General features: G+C 39.9%; 1 protein-coding gene across 1 annotated transcript; it reads right to left on the reverse strand.

Annotated features, from left to right (window-relative positions):
- Positions 1 to 1268: 1268 nt before the first annotated feature.
- On the reverse strand, positions 1269 to 17436 carry LOC137261954 (uncharacterized). Its single transcript, XM_067799768.1, has 15 exons — positions 17355 to 17436; positions 13981 to 15931; positions 11823 to 13538; positions 11138 to 11298; positions 10736 to 10779; positions 9441 to 9594; positions 8757 to 8920; positions 7983 to 8137; positions 7636 to 7716; positions 7113 to 7224; positions 6737 to 6814; positions 6009 to 6136; positions 5404 to 5520; positions 5146 to 5256; positions 1269 to 1433 (listed from the first exon to the last, which is right to left on the reverse strand). The coding sequence occupies exons 2-15, from the start codon at positions 15897 to 15899 to the stop codon at positions 1343 to 1345; spliced, it is 5031 nt and encodes a 1676-aa protein (XP_067655869.1). The 5' UTR covers positions 15900 to 15931; positions 17355 to 17436; the 3' UTR covers positions 1269 to 1342.
- Positions 17437 to 17515: the final 79 nt, after the last annotated feature.

Genomic DNA, 17515 nt, shown 5'->3' on the forward strand with positions numbered 1-17515 from the left:
AAGTTTGATGTTTGGCCATATGTTACTGTACCAAAGTACATCTTATATTAATCAACCATTTGAAATGGGACATTTTCAGAAATGAACAAGCTGTGATTCTCGAAATGCCATCAATAGAATAAAAAGTGAAGAAAGGAAAGTTTTCCACCTCTTTTAGCAATGATCCTGTATAATCACAGCCAAAATGGATTTCACTGTGCTGAACCTGGACTTTTGACATGATGTATGAACCAATGAGCTCTAGCTTAATGGTATATAACCATTATATTTCCTGATTCTTACGTGACATTTCGACTCATGATGTTCTAAAAAATGTTCATATTTCCTTAATGCTGTAGTTCACAAAAGATCACTGAAAGTTTAGCATAAAGAGAAATCTCTTCCATTCAAGCTTTGATGCATAAGATGTAAAAGGATAATTATGATTTCAATATGTACATTCTCAGATGTTTATAGACATGGTTGGTTTCAGAGTGAGCATTGGAAATACTGGTTAAAAATACTAAAATACTTTTCGAATATACAATAAAAAAAAAAAAATAATAGGAAAAATCTTATATAAAATGTTAAATATTTCACAGCCAATCATAAGTTTGTACCTTGATGATGTGAATGTTACTCAATCATGTTCAATACTGACACTAGAAATACAATTTTGAGATAAAACAGAAAGTTTGATAATTGTTATAAAAAAGCCCTCGAAACAAGCATTGTGCATTTCAAATGCAAATTATAATTGTTGTGTGATTTCTGTTCAAGAAGTAATACTGTAAATACCATTTGGTATCTGAAGGTTATTGTTCTCATTAAATCCAACATGCTATTGATGACCAGAGTGCCATTGTACATAACAACTGTAGTGCTATGTCAGTCGTTAAGGTATGACAGTTTCAATCACCTTAGTGCTAAGATTACTTTGCAGATGGGCACCCTGGTCATCAACAGCCAAAGGCACATGGTTATGTAAAACATCTCCACAGGTGTTCAAGGACATCCGTTGTTCAGGAGTTGGCTGAAGTTAACATCACCTGTTATCAGTTAACATCAACAATGCATCTGTCTTTCAATATCAGCTGATTATCAGTTGCTGTCAACAACTGAAAGTTAACATCACCTGTTCATAAGTTAACATCAGCTGTTTGTTGCTTAATATCATATCTTTACCATCTAACAACATCAGCTATCCACAAGTTAACATCAGCTGTTGATAGTTAACATTAAGCTAACTTCACTGTTCAGAAGAAAACATAACCATTCCCACAGTCAGTCTCAGATGTTCAGTCCTGTCTGGTGATGAACATTTTCCCACGAGTGAACATCCCATGAAGGGTTGTAATGATGTTCACATCTCCACATGGAGGAAAGGACAGAGCTGCATAAGTTTGTCTATACTCCGGACACTGGTGCAACCATACAGATGAAGGGTCTTTAATCTGGGAAAAAATACAAGCATCTCGTTAACAGTGAGTGAGCTTAGTTTTATGATGATTTTAGCAATATTTCCACAATATCACGACTTAGGACACCAGAAATGGGCTTCACACATTGTACCTATGTCAGGAATTGAATGCAGGTCTTTGGCATGTTGAGCAAGCGACTTTACCACTAGGCTACTCCACTGCCCCTGAAGTGAACATAATCCTAAGTGATGATGATGATGATGATGATGATGATGATGATGATGATGATGATGCCTACAAAGCATATACTCAACACAGTTCATTTTGTTCAGGCATACAATTATTATAATTATCCAAGATCACATTGAAAGTGTCTTGTAAATAAGTGGACATATATTCCAAGTGATGATGATGATGATGATGATGATGATAATATATGTATATGGTATACAGTACTTCTACTTTTCAGCTGTATTACTTCACCAAGTTTTCAAATAATATTACTTGTTTATTACTCGCCTGTTGAAGATACTGCAGTGTAATATTTTTACGGCAATATTGCACTAGTGTAATACCGCTTGACGTATGACGTCAAAATGGTTCAAAGTTGTGATGTCACAATGCTAATGCCGATGTCACAATTTTACTAGACCTTGCTTGACTTGCGGAAAGCTGAGAGTTCTCACACTGTTGGGAATTTCTCAGCAGTTTCTGTCAATTTATGTTGGCGAGTAATAAACAGAATACTAAACTCTCTTCTGTGAAAGATTTGTTAAAGATTTGGTATCAAACTCGTTTGATACCAAATCATTAACTCGTTTAATAAAAATGGTATTACACGGAAGGTCGTTTAGTATCTTCTATATATTTCATATAACTGTACTTCTTATTGTATTCTCTCAAATTCATAAAACAATCACCTTAATAATTGTACCTTCAGTTATATGACTCATTTCACCCTTCATAAGATATTCATGTAGTTGCAAAAAAAGTATCACCATGAAAGCTTTTCTCTTTTGTTAGGCTACTCCCACTGGCTACTCTTCATAGTAGGGAACACTGAAAATGTTTGGTGATCAAACGAAGTAGAAGCCTAGGCATATTCCTCATTGGTTAGCTTTGTGTTTTCAGTGTCCTACTTTTAAACCCTTTGTTTAATTGTGTGTACTGACACTTCACACTGTACAAAGAAAAGGCGAGAATTTGATATTTAAAGGTTAGTAGTTTGAGGTATTATTGTGTTCTGTTTGTATCAGTCTAATATATGAGTGAGTGAGTTTACATTTAAGCCGCACTCAGCAAAATTTTAACTATATGGCGGTGGTCTGTAAATAATCGAGTCTGGACCAGACAATCCAGTGATCAACAACATGAGCATCGATCTGCGCATTTGGGAACTGATGACATGTGTCAACCAAGTCAGTGAGCCTGACCTCCCAATCCTGTCGCCTCTCACGACAAGCTGAGTCGCCTTTCATGGCAAACATGGGTTGCTGAAGGCCTGTTCTACCCCGGGACCTTCATGGGTCAGTCTAATATATAATCACATTAAACTTGTAATAGTGTAAACACATAAAAGTGTATGTTTACTGGAGATATTTCATTGATTGTATGTGCGTTTGTGTTGGTCCATGTGTTAATTGGTTGAATCTGAGTATTTGATTTGTAATAGTTTAAATGTATTGTTCATAAGGTACCCATCAAATGTAAAGACTCAGTAGTGTAAATGTAGCCACTTTCTTCAGTCAACTGTTCTAAACTAGATTTGTAAAATATTCCATACTGTTTTAGATACTTTTTACACATTGAATGATGTTTTGTAAATTCTATTCGGAACACTGAAAAGGTTATTGTTGTGAGTTCAATAAATGATGAAACTCAGTCTTATTGTCAAATTCAGCTGAAAAGCTTACATCCAAATACAGCTGTTCCCATGCATGATAACTGAACATGCTATTCAGCAATTTTACACATGCTCCTTGGCAATTATTGATCTGCATAAGGTTTGCAGTTGGTTCACCCAAGTTTGTGAAGAGATTAATCTTTTCTGAAATCATGTATATTCAGCCAGGGTGAAAATAACCCATTGCCTGACATCCCAGTCCAGTGTTTTTTTCTGTTGGGCATGCATGCATACGGAGCTGTACCGGCGTCCAGTTGACATTCCAATGTTAATTAGGCTGTTAAATATTATATATTTCCCCTTTCATTCTACTCAAATGCTATCATTAGAATATATATTCCTCATCTGACAAGGATGAGCTTTAACATGTTGTTTTAACTGTATCTTAACAATATTAAAAGACAACTTCTAAAACTCTCAAAGAAATTTTGTCCTCATGCTTAAACTTTTGGGGGGAATGCAGGTTGAAGTCCTACCTATCAAGAAAGACTTCCACCCGTATCCCTCTAAATTTAACTGTAGTCACATCATATCACCTGAACATATACTCATGGAAAAAAATAAGGGACCACCTTATTCTTTTCCAGGTTTCTTGACAGTGTTGCACAGTGTTAGTGTTGCACTGTGGATGAAATTCTGCAAAGAAATAGAGGAACAACAGTACTTTCAGGTGTTCCTTTATTTGTTTCCACAAGTATATAGTCCTCATCTGATAAGGATGAGTTTTAAAACTCTTTTTCAAATGCTCATGCACATACTGATTGACACATCCTACTTCTAAAAGTGCCACTCACAGAACTTTTTCGTCATTGTTAAAATTTGGGGGGAAAAGGGCAAAAGTCTAACCAAATATCATTCTTATTGTACCATATTAATATGACATGTCAATGTTAAAATGATACGTAACAATTAAAATGGTATGCATTATACCAATGCTTAAGAATGCATAATATTACATCAAACATATCTTTTCTGTGGAATACACTATTTACATTTTTTTGTTACTTGTGTTAAACAATCCACTGCCCATCATATAATTCACAACAATCGGCAGTATCCAGATATATGGTGGTGGTCTGTAAATAATAGTCTGGACCAGAAAATCCAGTGATCAATGGCAAGAACATCATATATGCAATTGGGATGCGAAGACATGTGTCAACCAAATCAGTGAACCTGACCATCTGATCCCGTTGGCTGCCTCTTATGACAAGCATGGGTTGCTGAAGACCAGTTCTAGCCTGGATCTTCACAGATATAATTTTATATGATGGAAAGATGAACTCTTATCATTGCCATCATTATGATGTCAGTTTATTATCAGTAGTGGAAAGCAGTAAACACACCTGATGCCCTAGTCTGAGGGTGCATTGCAAATAACCAATCACTTGCAAGTGATGTACAGCAATTTGCCTCAGAATGGCATGCTAACTTTCAGCCGCTTGCAATCGCACCAATTGCTGGATGAGGTCGCTTTGTTCTCTAACCAAAATTGTGGCTTAGGGAGACTTCAATTCCACAGCTGAGCAGGAATTGTTTGACTGGCAAAGTGGCAAAGACAGCTTATATCCCAACATCCCTCAGTTTGTTCCATGGGTTCAATGTAGTCATCAACAATCATAAATTCATCACTCACCATCAAAACTCTTCTGATACGTTCTTTAGTAGGGCTAGATGAGTAAACAGTAATTGCTCTGCCATTTTTGGAAGAGTGAGAAACGCTTTGAGCTGTTGCAAGCCTGGAATAAACGATCCATTTGCTTACCCTAAGTTATTTCCAGCATGCAAGGCATCCTGAGTCATCATTTTTAACAACACATGCAAACATTTCCGGCTACTCACTTCTTGCAGTTCTTCACCAGCTTCTGTAGGCAGGCCTCGGTGATGTCAGCGAGAAAGTTGAGCTTCAATGTCTCCAGGTTACGGTTGCAGTAGCTGGCTAGAAGTGTCACACTGGAATGCCAAATGATCATCTGTGGGCTCACATCTCCTTATCAATCAGTTGTATATGTTAAAGCATCAATATTCAAGTTTCTTGAAAGTTACCTGTATGTTACCGAGTCTGAGAAGATGACATGGAGTCTACAGATATCTGCTTACCTCCGATGAGAACATCCCGATGAGCTGATGTCGAGCTGGGTGAGTCGCTGACAATTGTTGGCCAGGGTCCGGATGCTGTGATCTGTCACGTTGCGACATCCACAGATGTCGAGACTCCTGAAGGACAACACAGTACACATAGATTTAGAAGTCCAGTTTGAATGGGTAAGGTACAGAATGATACAGGATTGTACATTGACAATACAATGCACTTCAAGTATAGTAACACTGCGGTTTGTCAGAGGTCCGTTCTATGAACTGGAAAACACAGACCCTTCCCAAATACTTGACATCTTTTTGCAATAGACGAAGTCAGATTTGAACGAGACTTGACTGTAGAACTGTAATGGAAGTAATGGTAATCAAGCTGAAATATGGATTGCAAAATCTTTGCAAGCTCAACACTTAAAAATTCCATAGAATAGGCAACAATAGTATGACAATGGAACAAAAGATTCACAATTCTACAATGTATTAATTCCTCGAACTGAATTCAACGTGCCAGTGTTTCCAGTATAAAAGGTATGTTTCAAGCTCTGTTTTGTATCCTTCTTTTCCCATGCGTACAGGTATAAAGGGGAGGTAATTACTGGTGGTGAACTTACCGTACATCCATGGAGTATGTTGCTATCTCAATGAGAGCTGCGTCTGATACATGGGGACAGTTGGCAATAATGATAGTCTTCAGACGAGGGCAGTTCCGCACTATCTTCCTGATACAGTTATCACGGATCTGGAAAGGAAACATGCCACTCATAACTTATGCTATCAAAATGTTTTCTTCAAACTGAAATAATATTAGTAATCACATGACAACACAATGCCATTTAGAAAGTGGTAAAATGTAACATGTTATATTTGTTGGGATTACACTTTCTCAGTAAAGTACAGATTTTTCAGTTGAGTCCCATTCTGGATTCTAACCTGCACCCTCAGTCAGGCACCTAATCGCCAGTGCACAAAGTCAGTCACCTAACCCGCTCAGCCACCGTGACTTCCACTAGTAATCACAGCCAATGACAGGAATTATCACATTTCACCTTGGTACACAATCGTCTATGCACAAAGAAATATCCCCGAAAATTGTTTTTTTTCCAGACAAGCTAAACTTAGCATTCAGAATCGTTTGGGTTTAAGAGGTGAAAGTTCAAATGGTATGTGTGAATGTTGACGCTCTCAATTTGGTAGGCAGTGTTATGATTGGTTAATTCAAATGGTTTAGTTTGTACTGTGTGTTGCTATGGTCTTCAGATATTACATGATAAATTTTTACAAATTATACAAAATCCTTACAAAATTCATACTGGGAATGAAGTGAGATGACTTGACCTACCTGCTTACACCCCCGAAGGTCAAGGTTTTCCACTCGACCCAGGCTGGCAGACAGGTGTGTGATGGAAGAATCAGTCAGCTGAATACAAACACAGGGTTACCATGACTACAGAAAGGCAGCAGTGAGTATGGCTTTACATATACAGCTAGCCAATGTTCATCATCAATATTTCACAGGCTTTGTTACCTTTATGCTATACTCCTCTTTCAACAATGAGTGCTAGTGAACACAACTATCGAAATGAAGAATGATGAACTTTGCATGTATGCTAACATTGTCTGTGTACAAACTTTCCAGCAATCAGATGAAATCATCATCCATCAGAGGGAGGAGCACCTCATTCCTGAGGGTTCAAATATGAGGGTTATGTACATACCCGGAAGCACTGTCCAAGGTTGATGGTGAGGAGGTTGGTGCAGTGGGTAGCGATGCAGCGGATGCATCGTGGAGTAAGATTAAAGCAACCAAACAGCTCTAGTACTCGAAAGCTGGAAAAAACGCACCATTTAAAACTATAAGAACCCTTGGGTATACAAAATCATTTTGAATGCCACTTATTTAGTCAAAGATGCAATTTGTATTTACTCTGTGAAAACAGTCCTCACAATTGGGTCATTTGGTCTTAATCTTTTGTTATGGCAACACAGTGTCAATAAATATAAATGCTCGGCAGGTAATATTAGTCTGTAATGTTTACAAGACCATAAATAAAACTCTTTGAAACAAGAACCACAAGTGACTAAGTGAGTTTCGCTTAAAAACTTCAGCTTGTGAGGCAGAATCCAGACAATTCATGGCAGAAACCAGCAAGCATTGGTATGACACTGAGAAATCTAGAAACATCTTTTTGTTTTTTCAGCCCCCATGTAAACATCCTGTTCTGGAGGTGCCACACCCACCTGGATCCATGTTTCTTGATGACTGTCTCCACACCCTCATCAGACAGCATCTGGCAACCATTGAGACACAGCGACTCCAGCCTGTAACACAAGGACACGTATAAATATGTAAATGTATAAAAACAGGGAGCAATTAGCCACAAGCCCAAAGCAATTTAAAAGCTAAGGTGCAAATGTCATAATTTGATATCATTTTACTATTCGAGTAAACTTTTGAAAAGTAACAATTTATGTCTAAGCTATTAAGGAAACTCAATCAATCAATGGGATCTATTCCATCCACAAATGTTTCAAGATTAACTAAATCTCAGTCAGCTATAACATAAAATCTCCTGTTGTCATCCTACCTGTGAGCACTCTCTGACAGAGCTGTCAGGCCATTATCGGTGACATGACACCAGCTAGCGTCGACGTGTGTCAGGTTACGACACCGCGCCGATGCATGTAGCAGGATGCTGTCACCGGTCAGACCTCCACGGCTGCACCGACTGAAGTTCAGCTCCTAGGACACAAACAAGACTCATTGCAATCTGGCACATTTGGTGGGGTAGAGACCTTGAATTATATCCTGCTTGTCCGCAGATCATTTTGTTTTCACCCATTGTCTTTACATTGTGTCTGATTGGGATATCCATACTCATCTGTGGTATCACAGTTGGCTAGCACTATGAAAGCAAGTGTCCATCTTCGAACAAGCTGCCACACATAAAAACAAACACATGCACACACACACTTCACCTTTACTAACATAAGATAGAGACAAGAATCCTTGTACTTTCACACACTAACCTGGATCAGTTAACATGCCTATGCTTCATTTGTGAACTTACCCCTTATTCCTGTTAGTGCAGGCTTTCCTCTTAATGACTTAATCACTGTATTGATGTATGATATATATTTCCCAATTTTGTTTGAGTTAAATGGATGAAATAAAAATCTGAAGTCCAACTTTGAAATTCATCAACGAAAAACACTCACTTCACTTCCAAATAAAAAGGAACAAAACATTTCTAAAACAAGGTTGTAAAACAAGATGTGGTCTTAAAGCTAAGGGTTTTCAAGTGCTCTTCAACAGCAGACTCCTGTTTGAGAAGTGTCCATTTTTTGTCAAAGTAATCTACCTTGAGATCGTCCATACATTCCCTGAAGAGTTCTCGGAGGCCTTTAGCTGTGACACTGTCTCCATGACACTGGATGAGTGCCAGAGAAACTGGGTGCCTCTTGGCAATCTGGGCCAGCCACTGATCACATATAGCATGGTTCTTCTTTACTGTAATGTGCTTCCCTGCAGCAGAAACAACTCACACCATAACAGGTTGAATGATCTTCACATCCAGAGTGTAACAGTTTCTGCTTAGAGCTCTTGATTTGGCTGTGTAACACTGATACTCAAAATAGAGAATTTGCAGTTATTTGAATTCAATTATCGATTGTCATTTCTACCATTAAATATTGCACTAAAGTCACACAAGATGAATCTTCTATCAAGACCTGTTCTTCGGCAACCTATACATGGTAAAAGGTGACTGACGGAATCTGCTGATCTCACTCTCTGACTTGTTTGCTGCAAGTCATTGATCCCATTTGTGTAGGTTGACATTTCATGATGCCTATCACTGGATTGTTTGGCTCAGATCTGATTATTTACAGACTGCCATAATATGGACTGGAATATTGCTGAGTGCAGCGTTAAACAACAAACACTTAATCAAGACTTAAGATATTAAGACATTTTTCCCACATCAAATGGTCTAGTGGACAGTGTATTTGAGTTACTATGCATATGTAAAGACAGTTTTACTCACAGAGGCTGTCATCCACGGATATGCGACAGAACTGTTTGCAGGTTAGTGCCACCCGTGCTAAGTCACTGTGTGGCAGGAAGGAGAAGATATAGAGCCAGATCTCGTCTGGCAAACACTGCCATTTGGAAAACTCCCCCTCCTCTATCCGTGGAGTCTGTTGAGGAAACGATAGACCTGAGAAAGTACTGCAAGCTTAAGACTGAGTAACTGGTTAAACATACTACTCTATCAGTATCTCCAGCTGTGTAACCTTCAGGTCAAAATTCAATGGTACGAGTACTCCTAGAGATGGGTTTAACATGGCTTAAACAGTACTTATATCAACCATTACCGATGTGCAATGTTTACCTCTCCTTACTCTTTACATTCGAAGGACAAGATATTACATCTGAAGGGTCACAGCCCTTCAGTACGAATGTATATTTAGCAACATGACACTTACATAGGAGGGGTGTGATATCATGAATCCATGGTTGCAACAGCTGACACGGACCATTAATGGCCATCATGACATCACAATACATGTGAACTGAATTATTTCCAAAATTATTCCCTTTCACTATAATCTTTCAGATTAGAAATAGAGAATAAAATGATGTTGTCTTTAGCCTAGAAACATTGGAAATGTAGTTTTCAGTAAAAGGAGAAACAAAATTAAACTTATACAGCAGTGTGATAACTGCGAAAATATTTTTTCGATCCAGTGACTACACTACAACAGAAGAACAAACACAATTTGTACATTTATGTCATCACTTTGTATTATAGGGTCATGACATCCAAAGAATGATGAAACAAGTGTTACAGTTATAACAACAGAACATAAACAATTCAATGTCAACAGCTACTCTCACCATGAAAAGGGGCATAGAGAACTTGGTCGTAAGTCTGATACGATTTTTGATGACCAGCCATTCAATGCTGTGTGGTCACCAAATGTCAAGGTCACATAGCATGTGGTTTTGACCACAGGAGATAATAAAGTAAATTCTAAAAAGTACACTGTCACAAGGTACATAAATAGTATTTGAATGATGAGCATACATGGCTCAAAAACAGTGAAATATATTTTGTACGAGTTGACTAGTTACGACAATACTGTAAAAATCCTGTCATATGCAAGGGTTTTCGTCATATATAAAGAGTCCCCCTAAAATGGGTAAAGACTTATACAGTAAGTATCACAGTTGGAATACATAGGAATCAAACAAACAATGGACTCAAAGTCTAGAGGATGCAGGTCTGAACTGAAGCACCTCAGAATCTCATACCTTTATATAGATTCATATACTTACCATCTCCATGTACATGTTGTAGGCGGTCATGGCAGCAGAGGGACCTGAATCAGCGAAAACTATTCACTATAATGCAAGTTTTGAAACATATCCAATTAACTGGTAAGATTAAGGAAACAATTCTTGTCGACTTTGGTAGATGAGTAATTGCTCAAACAAACAAAACAGACTAACCTAGTAACAATCAAGGTGACTCTTGGATTTGAATTCATGATGAAAGGATTCTGACAGGCCAAAGGGACATAACTCCACAAATACCATAAGGCATTTTGAGTTGTCTAATAGCATTTGCTTCATGTAAAAAACCTGTTGATGGATGAACCTGAGGAAGACAGACTTTTGGTGGAGCACCACAATTATTAATATGAGCTAGATCAGTAATAACTGTCTGTATGTACGAACCCTGCAGTGTCCTGGCCATGGGGGGATCCTCCTGGGGCAGTCTGTGGGCGATGACGCTGGTCTGGGATGGGCTGAGGTTAGGGGGGTCAGTATCTCTGACACGGGGCTGGTGGTTTCCTCTCACCTGGGCACTTGTTGGCCTCACACTGGACTGCACTTTCCTGGATAAAACACATTACAGTGAGAATGTATTTTTGCTGATTTTGTAATATTTTAGCAACAACATGGTGGGGGGAAATCAGAAATGGGGTGCATACATTATACCAATGTGGGGAATCAAACATGGTTCTTTGGCATGATGAGCCAATGCTTTAACCACTAGGCTATCCCTCTTCCAGTACTGCATTACAACTTTATGCGGTAATACTGTAATCCTTGAATATCCAGCAAATCATACCTCAACTCTGTGGTGATCAATACCCTTGACTCATTTGCTTCCATAGCTTCATGAATGAATGAATATTTGAAAAAGTGACAGAGTTTAGTTTTATGATACTTTTAGCAATATTCCGGCAATATCATGATGGGTGACACCAGAAGAGGGTTTCACTCATTGAACCCATACAGGAAATCAATCCTTGGTCATCGTAGCAACAAGTGAATGCTTTAACCAATAGGATATTTGAATAAAATATCTCCAAATTGATCCCAACATATATTTTAAACATATACCAGCATTGCTCACCTCCGATACAGGTCTGCACTTGCTGGCCTTGACTTCTTCTGTGTCTGCATGACACCCTTTCCCTCTGGCTTTTGTGCGTCTGCTGCCACCATGTTCTCCTTTTTGGTGGAACTTTTCACTCGGGTGTCCTGCATCATGACGTTCTTCATCGACGACCTCGTGCTCAGTTCTCGGGGATGAAAGGAGGACCATGCTATACTGGACTTTTCCCAGTGCCGCTGGTAAGGTTCTGCTTCAATAGACTCTCTCACAATACTCCTAGTCATTCTCTTCCTTTCAAGAAGGTCAGCACTTCGGGGACGCTGGTGCTGTGGCCTACTGGAATTGCTCCTCATGGCAAGGATATGAGCGAGAAAACTGGGGTCCTGTGAAGGATTTCTTTCATTGGAGTTTTCTGCCCTTGGGGTATCGAAATCGTCTTCTTCAGGAAGAACTTCTTGTGGGAGCTCTGGACTCTCTTCAGTAGGATTGAGTTGTTGGGATTCATTAACAGAAGACCAGTCATCTGTGTCGATGGAGAAGCTGACTGGCTGTGTTTTCATTGCTAACCTCCTTGCTTTGACGATCTCCTCGTCATCACTACTGTCATGGAGATCAAGGCAAGGAACGACGGGGGCATTGCGGCTGGATGTTCGACTTTCTCGGGTGTCTTTGATGCCAAATATCTCGACATCAATATCACCATGGCTTGGATATTTCTTGCCTCTGCCCTTTTCATGACTGGCTGATGGAGATTCAAAGTTTACTGATGATTGGAGGTTAAGAATAACCTCACCATCTGAGAGATCATTGTCAACATCAGCCTTGGGTGTTACTTCATCAGCCTCTTGTTCTGTCTCATCTGTTTCGGCTTCAACATCATCAGCAGCTTTGGCTTTTCTACTGAAATAGTTCTTGATGAAGCCTCTGATTACTGGATCGTTGATAACCTCACAAAGATCATTAATTTCTTGAGGAGATCGGATACACTTACCAAGAGCATTTGAGCCAGTGCTTGGTACTGCCAGATCTTGCTTGGCCCGCTCAAGCTGTTTCATGTGACTGTTCATCGGAGATGGCTTTGTCACACTGACTTTCATGTCGGAGTCATGTCGGTAGGAAAGAATCTCGGGAGAAATGGACATGCTTTTTCGTGTAGACACCACAGGCCCTGCTTGCTCAGTTGAGTTTTCTGCCTTAACCTCCACTTTTTCCTTCTTCTCCGCATTTTCCTTCCTTCTTTCCTTCCTCTTTGCGATGATGGACTCTACCCCGATCAGTATCTCCCCACAATCAGCACACCAGGACATGTACTCCTTGTTCCATGATGCACATCCAGGACAGACCTTCACCTTCTTGCGCTTCTTCTGTCTGTCATCCTCATTATCTTCTTTAGCAGCATCCTTGGATTTGATCTGACCAACATCTATCCCAAGCCTTTCAAGCCTCTCCGTTATTCCACCTGCCTTGACACTTGTGGCCGTGACGCTGGTGAAGGCATCTTCATCTACTAGATCTTCACGCTCAGCATCACCAGCGGCTTCTCGATCTTCGGGTTCGTCTTCTGGGGTTTCCTCAGCCTCTTCTTCAGTCTGTGGGAGACTGCCTTGCGGGGAGGTGGGTCCCCTGTATATGTTTTCCAAAGAAGAGAAATATCTGTCTAAAGATGCCTGAGCAAATTTCTTCTGTTTCTCCATGTGAAAAACTTCGTTCATTTTGTCTTCTTGCATCTGCCGTCTGCAACAGATTTGAAAGCAAAGACTTTATGAAAAGTAAGATCACCTTTGTTCTTCCATTTATTGCTCTATCCCACAGTCAGCAATATGAAAGCTATGTAAAACAGTCTGTAAATATTCAAGTGACGTCTGAACGAGACAACCTTGTAATCAACCAGTCCACACAGCCTTAGCATCCAATCCATTTCAGTTGTACTGACCTCTGATCTTTGACCAAGGATGCCATGTGCTTAGACATAAAAAATCCAATAATGAAATCCAATAATCTACATCAAGGACTGGGTATGTTCAAATGTAATAAATGATCTGATCAAGACTAATAAGAGATCTTTCGTTAATGTCATCATATATTCATGCACAGAACTATTAGAATAAAGATTTTAACACAGATTTATGTCACGATAAATCCTATAATGGTTGTTCCCATGTACATTACTACATACCTTTGTTCATGATGTATTCTGATTGCCTCTATATGTCTATCTGGAGCATAAGCTCCCTCGTCTCTTTCATCTTCAACCTTTTTGCGTTGTATCTTGTCCTTGCCTTGAGCTTTAGCCCGCTCAACGTTCTTCGAAGATTTCTCTTTCACAGTGTTCTGGGTTTGCGTCAGTACCTCATCAGGAGGTGACAGAGGAGGGTGGGGCTGGTGCTGCACTGTGGGGACAACCTGTGGTGGGTAGTACACTCCTGGGGGCTGCTGAGTGGTGCCTGCAGGGGGTTGGGGAGGGGGATGGGGAACATGGACAGGGGGAGCAAAGTTGGTGTAATGGGTGTTGTAACCTGGAGGGGAAAATGCCTGCTGTTGGTACATGTTAGAATAGCCTTGGTAGCCACCATGGAACCCAGGATCAGCCATGTAAGGTTGATAGAACATAGGGTGAGGGGAGGTGGGCGTTGGCGGAGTTCGGGGGGTGAACATGTCTGGCTGTCCACCATACATGTAAGGGTTTGGTTGATGTCCATGCATTCCTGGGGCTGTTGGTGAATGCATTCCTGGCACTGTCTGTGCATGCATTCCTGAGACTGTCTGAGCATGCATTCCTGGAGGAGGCTGGGTAAAGTCCGGTGGAAAATGTCCATGGGGAGGCTGGAAACTGCAACTTGGTGACTGAAAAGACCCTTGAGGTGACTGAAACCCCACTGAAGCTGCTTGGAAACTCCCCGATGGCATGTTCATCATCATGGCTGGATGAAACGGCATCGCCTGGTTGTACGACATAGCTTGAACAGGCATTCCTCGCTGTAACTGAGTTCCAGAAGAACCATAAGCCTGACGGTATATTTCATCTGCTGAAAATGTCACTTTTGGAGCTACAGTTATTTGTTCATAGTTTTTTGCACTGGCAGGAAGAGATTCTGATCCTTCAAGTTCCAAATCTTGTTTTGTTTTGGCAACAAGATTCTGAATGTGGACAGGCTCCTTCCTTGGCCTGTTAAGCCTATGTCTTGGTGACCGGGCCTGAACCTGGTTATTCATATGTCCTTCTGTCTCAGTTCGGCCGTGGCCTGCCTCTCCCTTCTCTTGCTCCACATCTCTTTGTTCTATTAAAGATTTGATAAGATGTGGCGATGTCTCGGTTGTCTTGTTCTGATAAAGCTCATTGATATCTTTTACAGATTTGTCCACAAATTCTTGATACTTGCTCTCTCCTAACAGATTTTTCATCTCCTGGGAAAGACTACTTTCCATCAGATCTGCATTGTTGTTCTGGTTCCTGTCAGAGTCAGGTCTGTGTGTAGAAAGACCTAGATCCTGGCAGTCCACTTCACTCCTAAACATAGACACAGCATCCAGATCTTGGGACTCTCGCAACAGCTCTTGAGAATCACCTCTGGACAATATCTTTGTTTCCTGGCTTTTCTGATGCCCTTTCCTAAATAAATGTTCCACATGTGAATTCCAGTCCTTGGATAACAGGTCATCTTCTGGAGCAGCTGAATCTACTTGAGCTGCTCTTGTGCCAGAGAACTTTCTCCCAGGCTGCTCATTTCTACCATCCTTTCTGACGCTGGTCTTGATGGTCTTCGCTGATCTTGTATTTGGCACAGCAGCCTGCTCAGTATGAGTATCACATTGTCCCAACACATCTGAACCCTTCTGTCCTGTTCTAAGGGTCCTGACACCCTTCGTAGATCGTGTAATTGGCATAGCAGCCTGCTTACTGAGAGAATCGTGTTGTCCCAAGTTATTGAAACCCTCTGATCCATTTCTGTTGTGACTTTTATCACTTGGTTCATGTTTTTGTTGTTTGTCTGAAAGCTGACCAGGAGCAGAGCCAGATTCTTGGGATGTGTTCTGGAAGTATGCCAGTCGCCTTTGTCGGACTTCTTCCACTGATGGGGGTTTATTCTGATCCATATCACTTTATTAACATCCCTTTAGCTGAGTACCTGAAAAAGGCAAGTACAAATAGGACATGATTGTCAATAAGGCCCTCCCTTGCTGGTCTGAAACCCCACGCTAACAAGCATTGTGAGGGCAAATAGAAATGATGCTGATTGGGCAACTGACAGCTGGAACGTTGATTCCATTTAATAACAATAGCATGAATGACATGTTAAACATGTTTCAGCTTGTTAGTACATACATATTTCCGTTGCTCTGTACCTAACTTGGGTTTACAGTAATAACTCACTTCATCTCATTGTTTTGACACTCCTGCATCAAAGCAATGAAACCGTGCAATAGAACATTGGTAGACATGCACACAGAATAGTATACTGGATACAGTCATCCCTTCCAATAACACTTTTTGCGAAACCAGTAATCTGTTGTTCCCACAAAAAATATGATTATATATCTTCATGTCTTCTGGTATAGCATATCACCAAATCTGCTGTTCTTAACTTGCAGAATTCAGTGAATATTGAAATAAAAGTTTTCCTGTACATATCCTTGTACTATGGGTTTCCAAATGCTTTAGAAACATTCAGGGTTTTGTGACTACTTGCACAAACAGCGCTACATCATACTAAGTTATGGCATACGTAAAAACTGCTATGATGTCAGAAAACAACAGATATAATGATCTTCTTCAATCTTCCTCGATTCCATTTCACTGGATTAATTTTTCTTATGCTTTGCAAATGGAAAATATCATTTTACCTAGTCTTTATCATGTTATGCCAAGTTAGGTATAAAGCAGGGGTTGGTAAGACTACAGAATACCTTACACCTTCAGACATCTTTGAAAGCAAGCGAGTTTACTTTGCGTCAGGATAAGGTTTAGGTTTAGGCTTTGGGCTAGGGTTAAAACAATGTGACACTAAACAATATGGCTGGTAGGTATCCAGTATTCTGTAAGTGTACCCAGTGGTCTCATAATGTGGGGGTAAGCCACCATTATTAAGATTCAGTGTCATCTGTTTTCGTTCTTTTAGGGACTTGCGTATAATGTACACTAACTGTTTGATGCACTGACATGGGGATTTACCATCATAATCATCCTGACAGTCACATGTCTAACAACCTGTTGATGCTTAATATGTGTTGATAGTAACGACATATGTCACTTCCAGCTGGCTTAGCACTGAAATCTTCAAAAATATTCATGCACCTGCCATTGTGCATTGTGTCATAGAAACAAAAACATAGGGGTATAGGTAAATCTGATACAAATATCACTGGCATGCTAAGCCGATGGTTCTTGAGTTAGCTACAAAGTTCGAAAAGTAAAAACAAAACTAACTGTGACTTAGCAAAATCAATCTAAAATAGAAACAGTTTTTGCTTAGATTTAAAAAAATAAATAACATTTCTCAGCAGGTGCTTAAATTCATTTATCAGCTGTGAAAAAAGGCGAAGAATACGTACTTCTCCACTCATACATCCATCAAAACACTTTCGACAAGCACCTGCAAATAACTTTAGTCGCCATCTTGTAACTCTGACATTTGTCGCCAGGGTCCCGTTGAAGGAAAATAACAATCATAATAATTATCTTGTAATATCAAATATGTGTTTTTGTAACATAG

The sequence above is a fragment of the Haliotis asinina genome, chromosome 14, assembly GCF_037392515.1.
Source record: "Haliotis asinina isolate JCU_RB_2024 chromosome 14, JCU_Hal_asi_v2, whole genome shotgun sequence".
NCBI lineage: Eukaryota > Metazoa > Mollusca > Gastropoda > Lepetellida > Haliotidae > Haliotis > Haliotis asinina.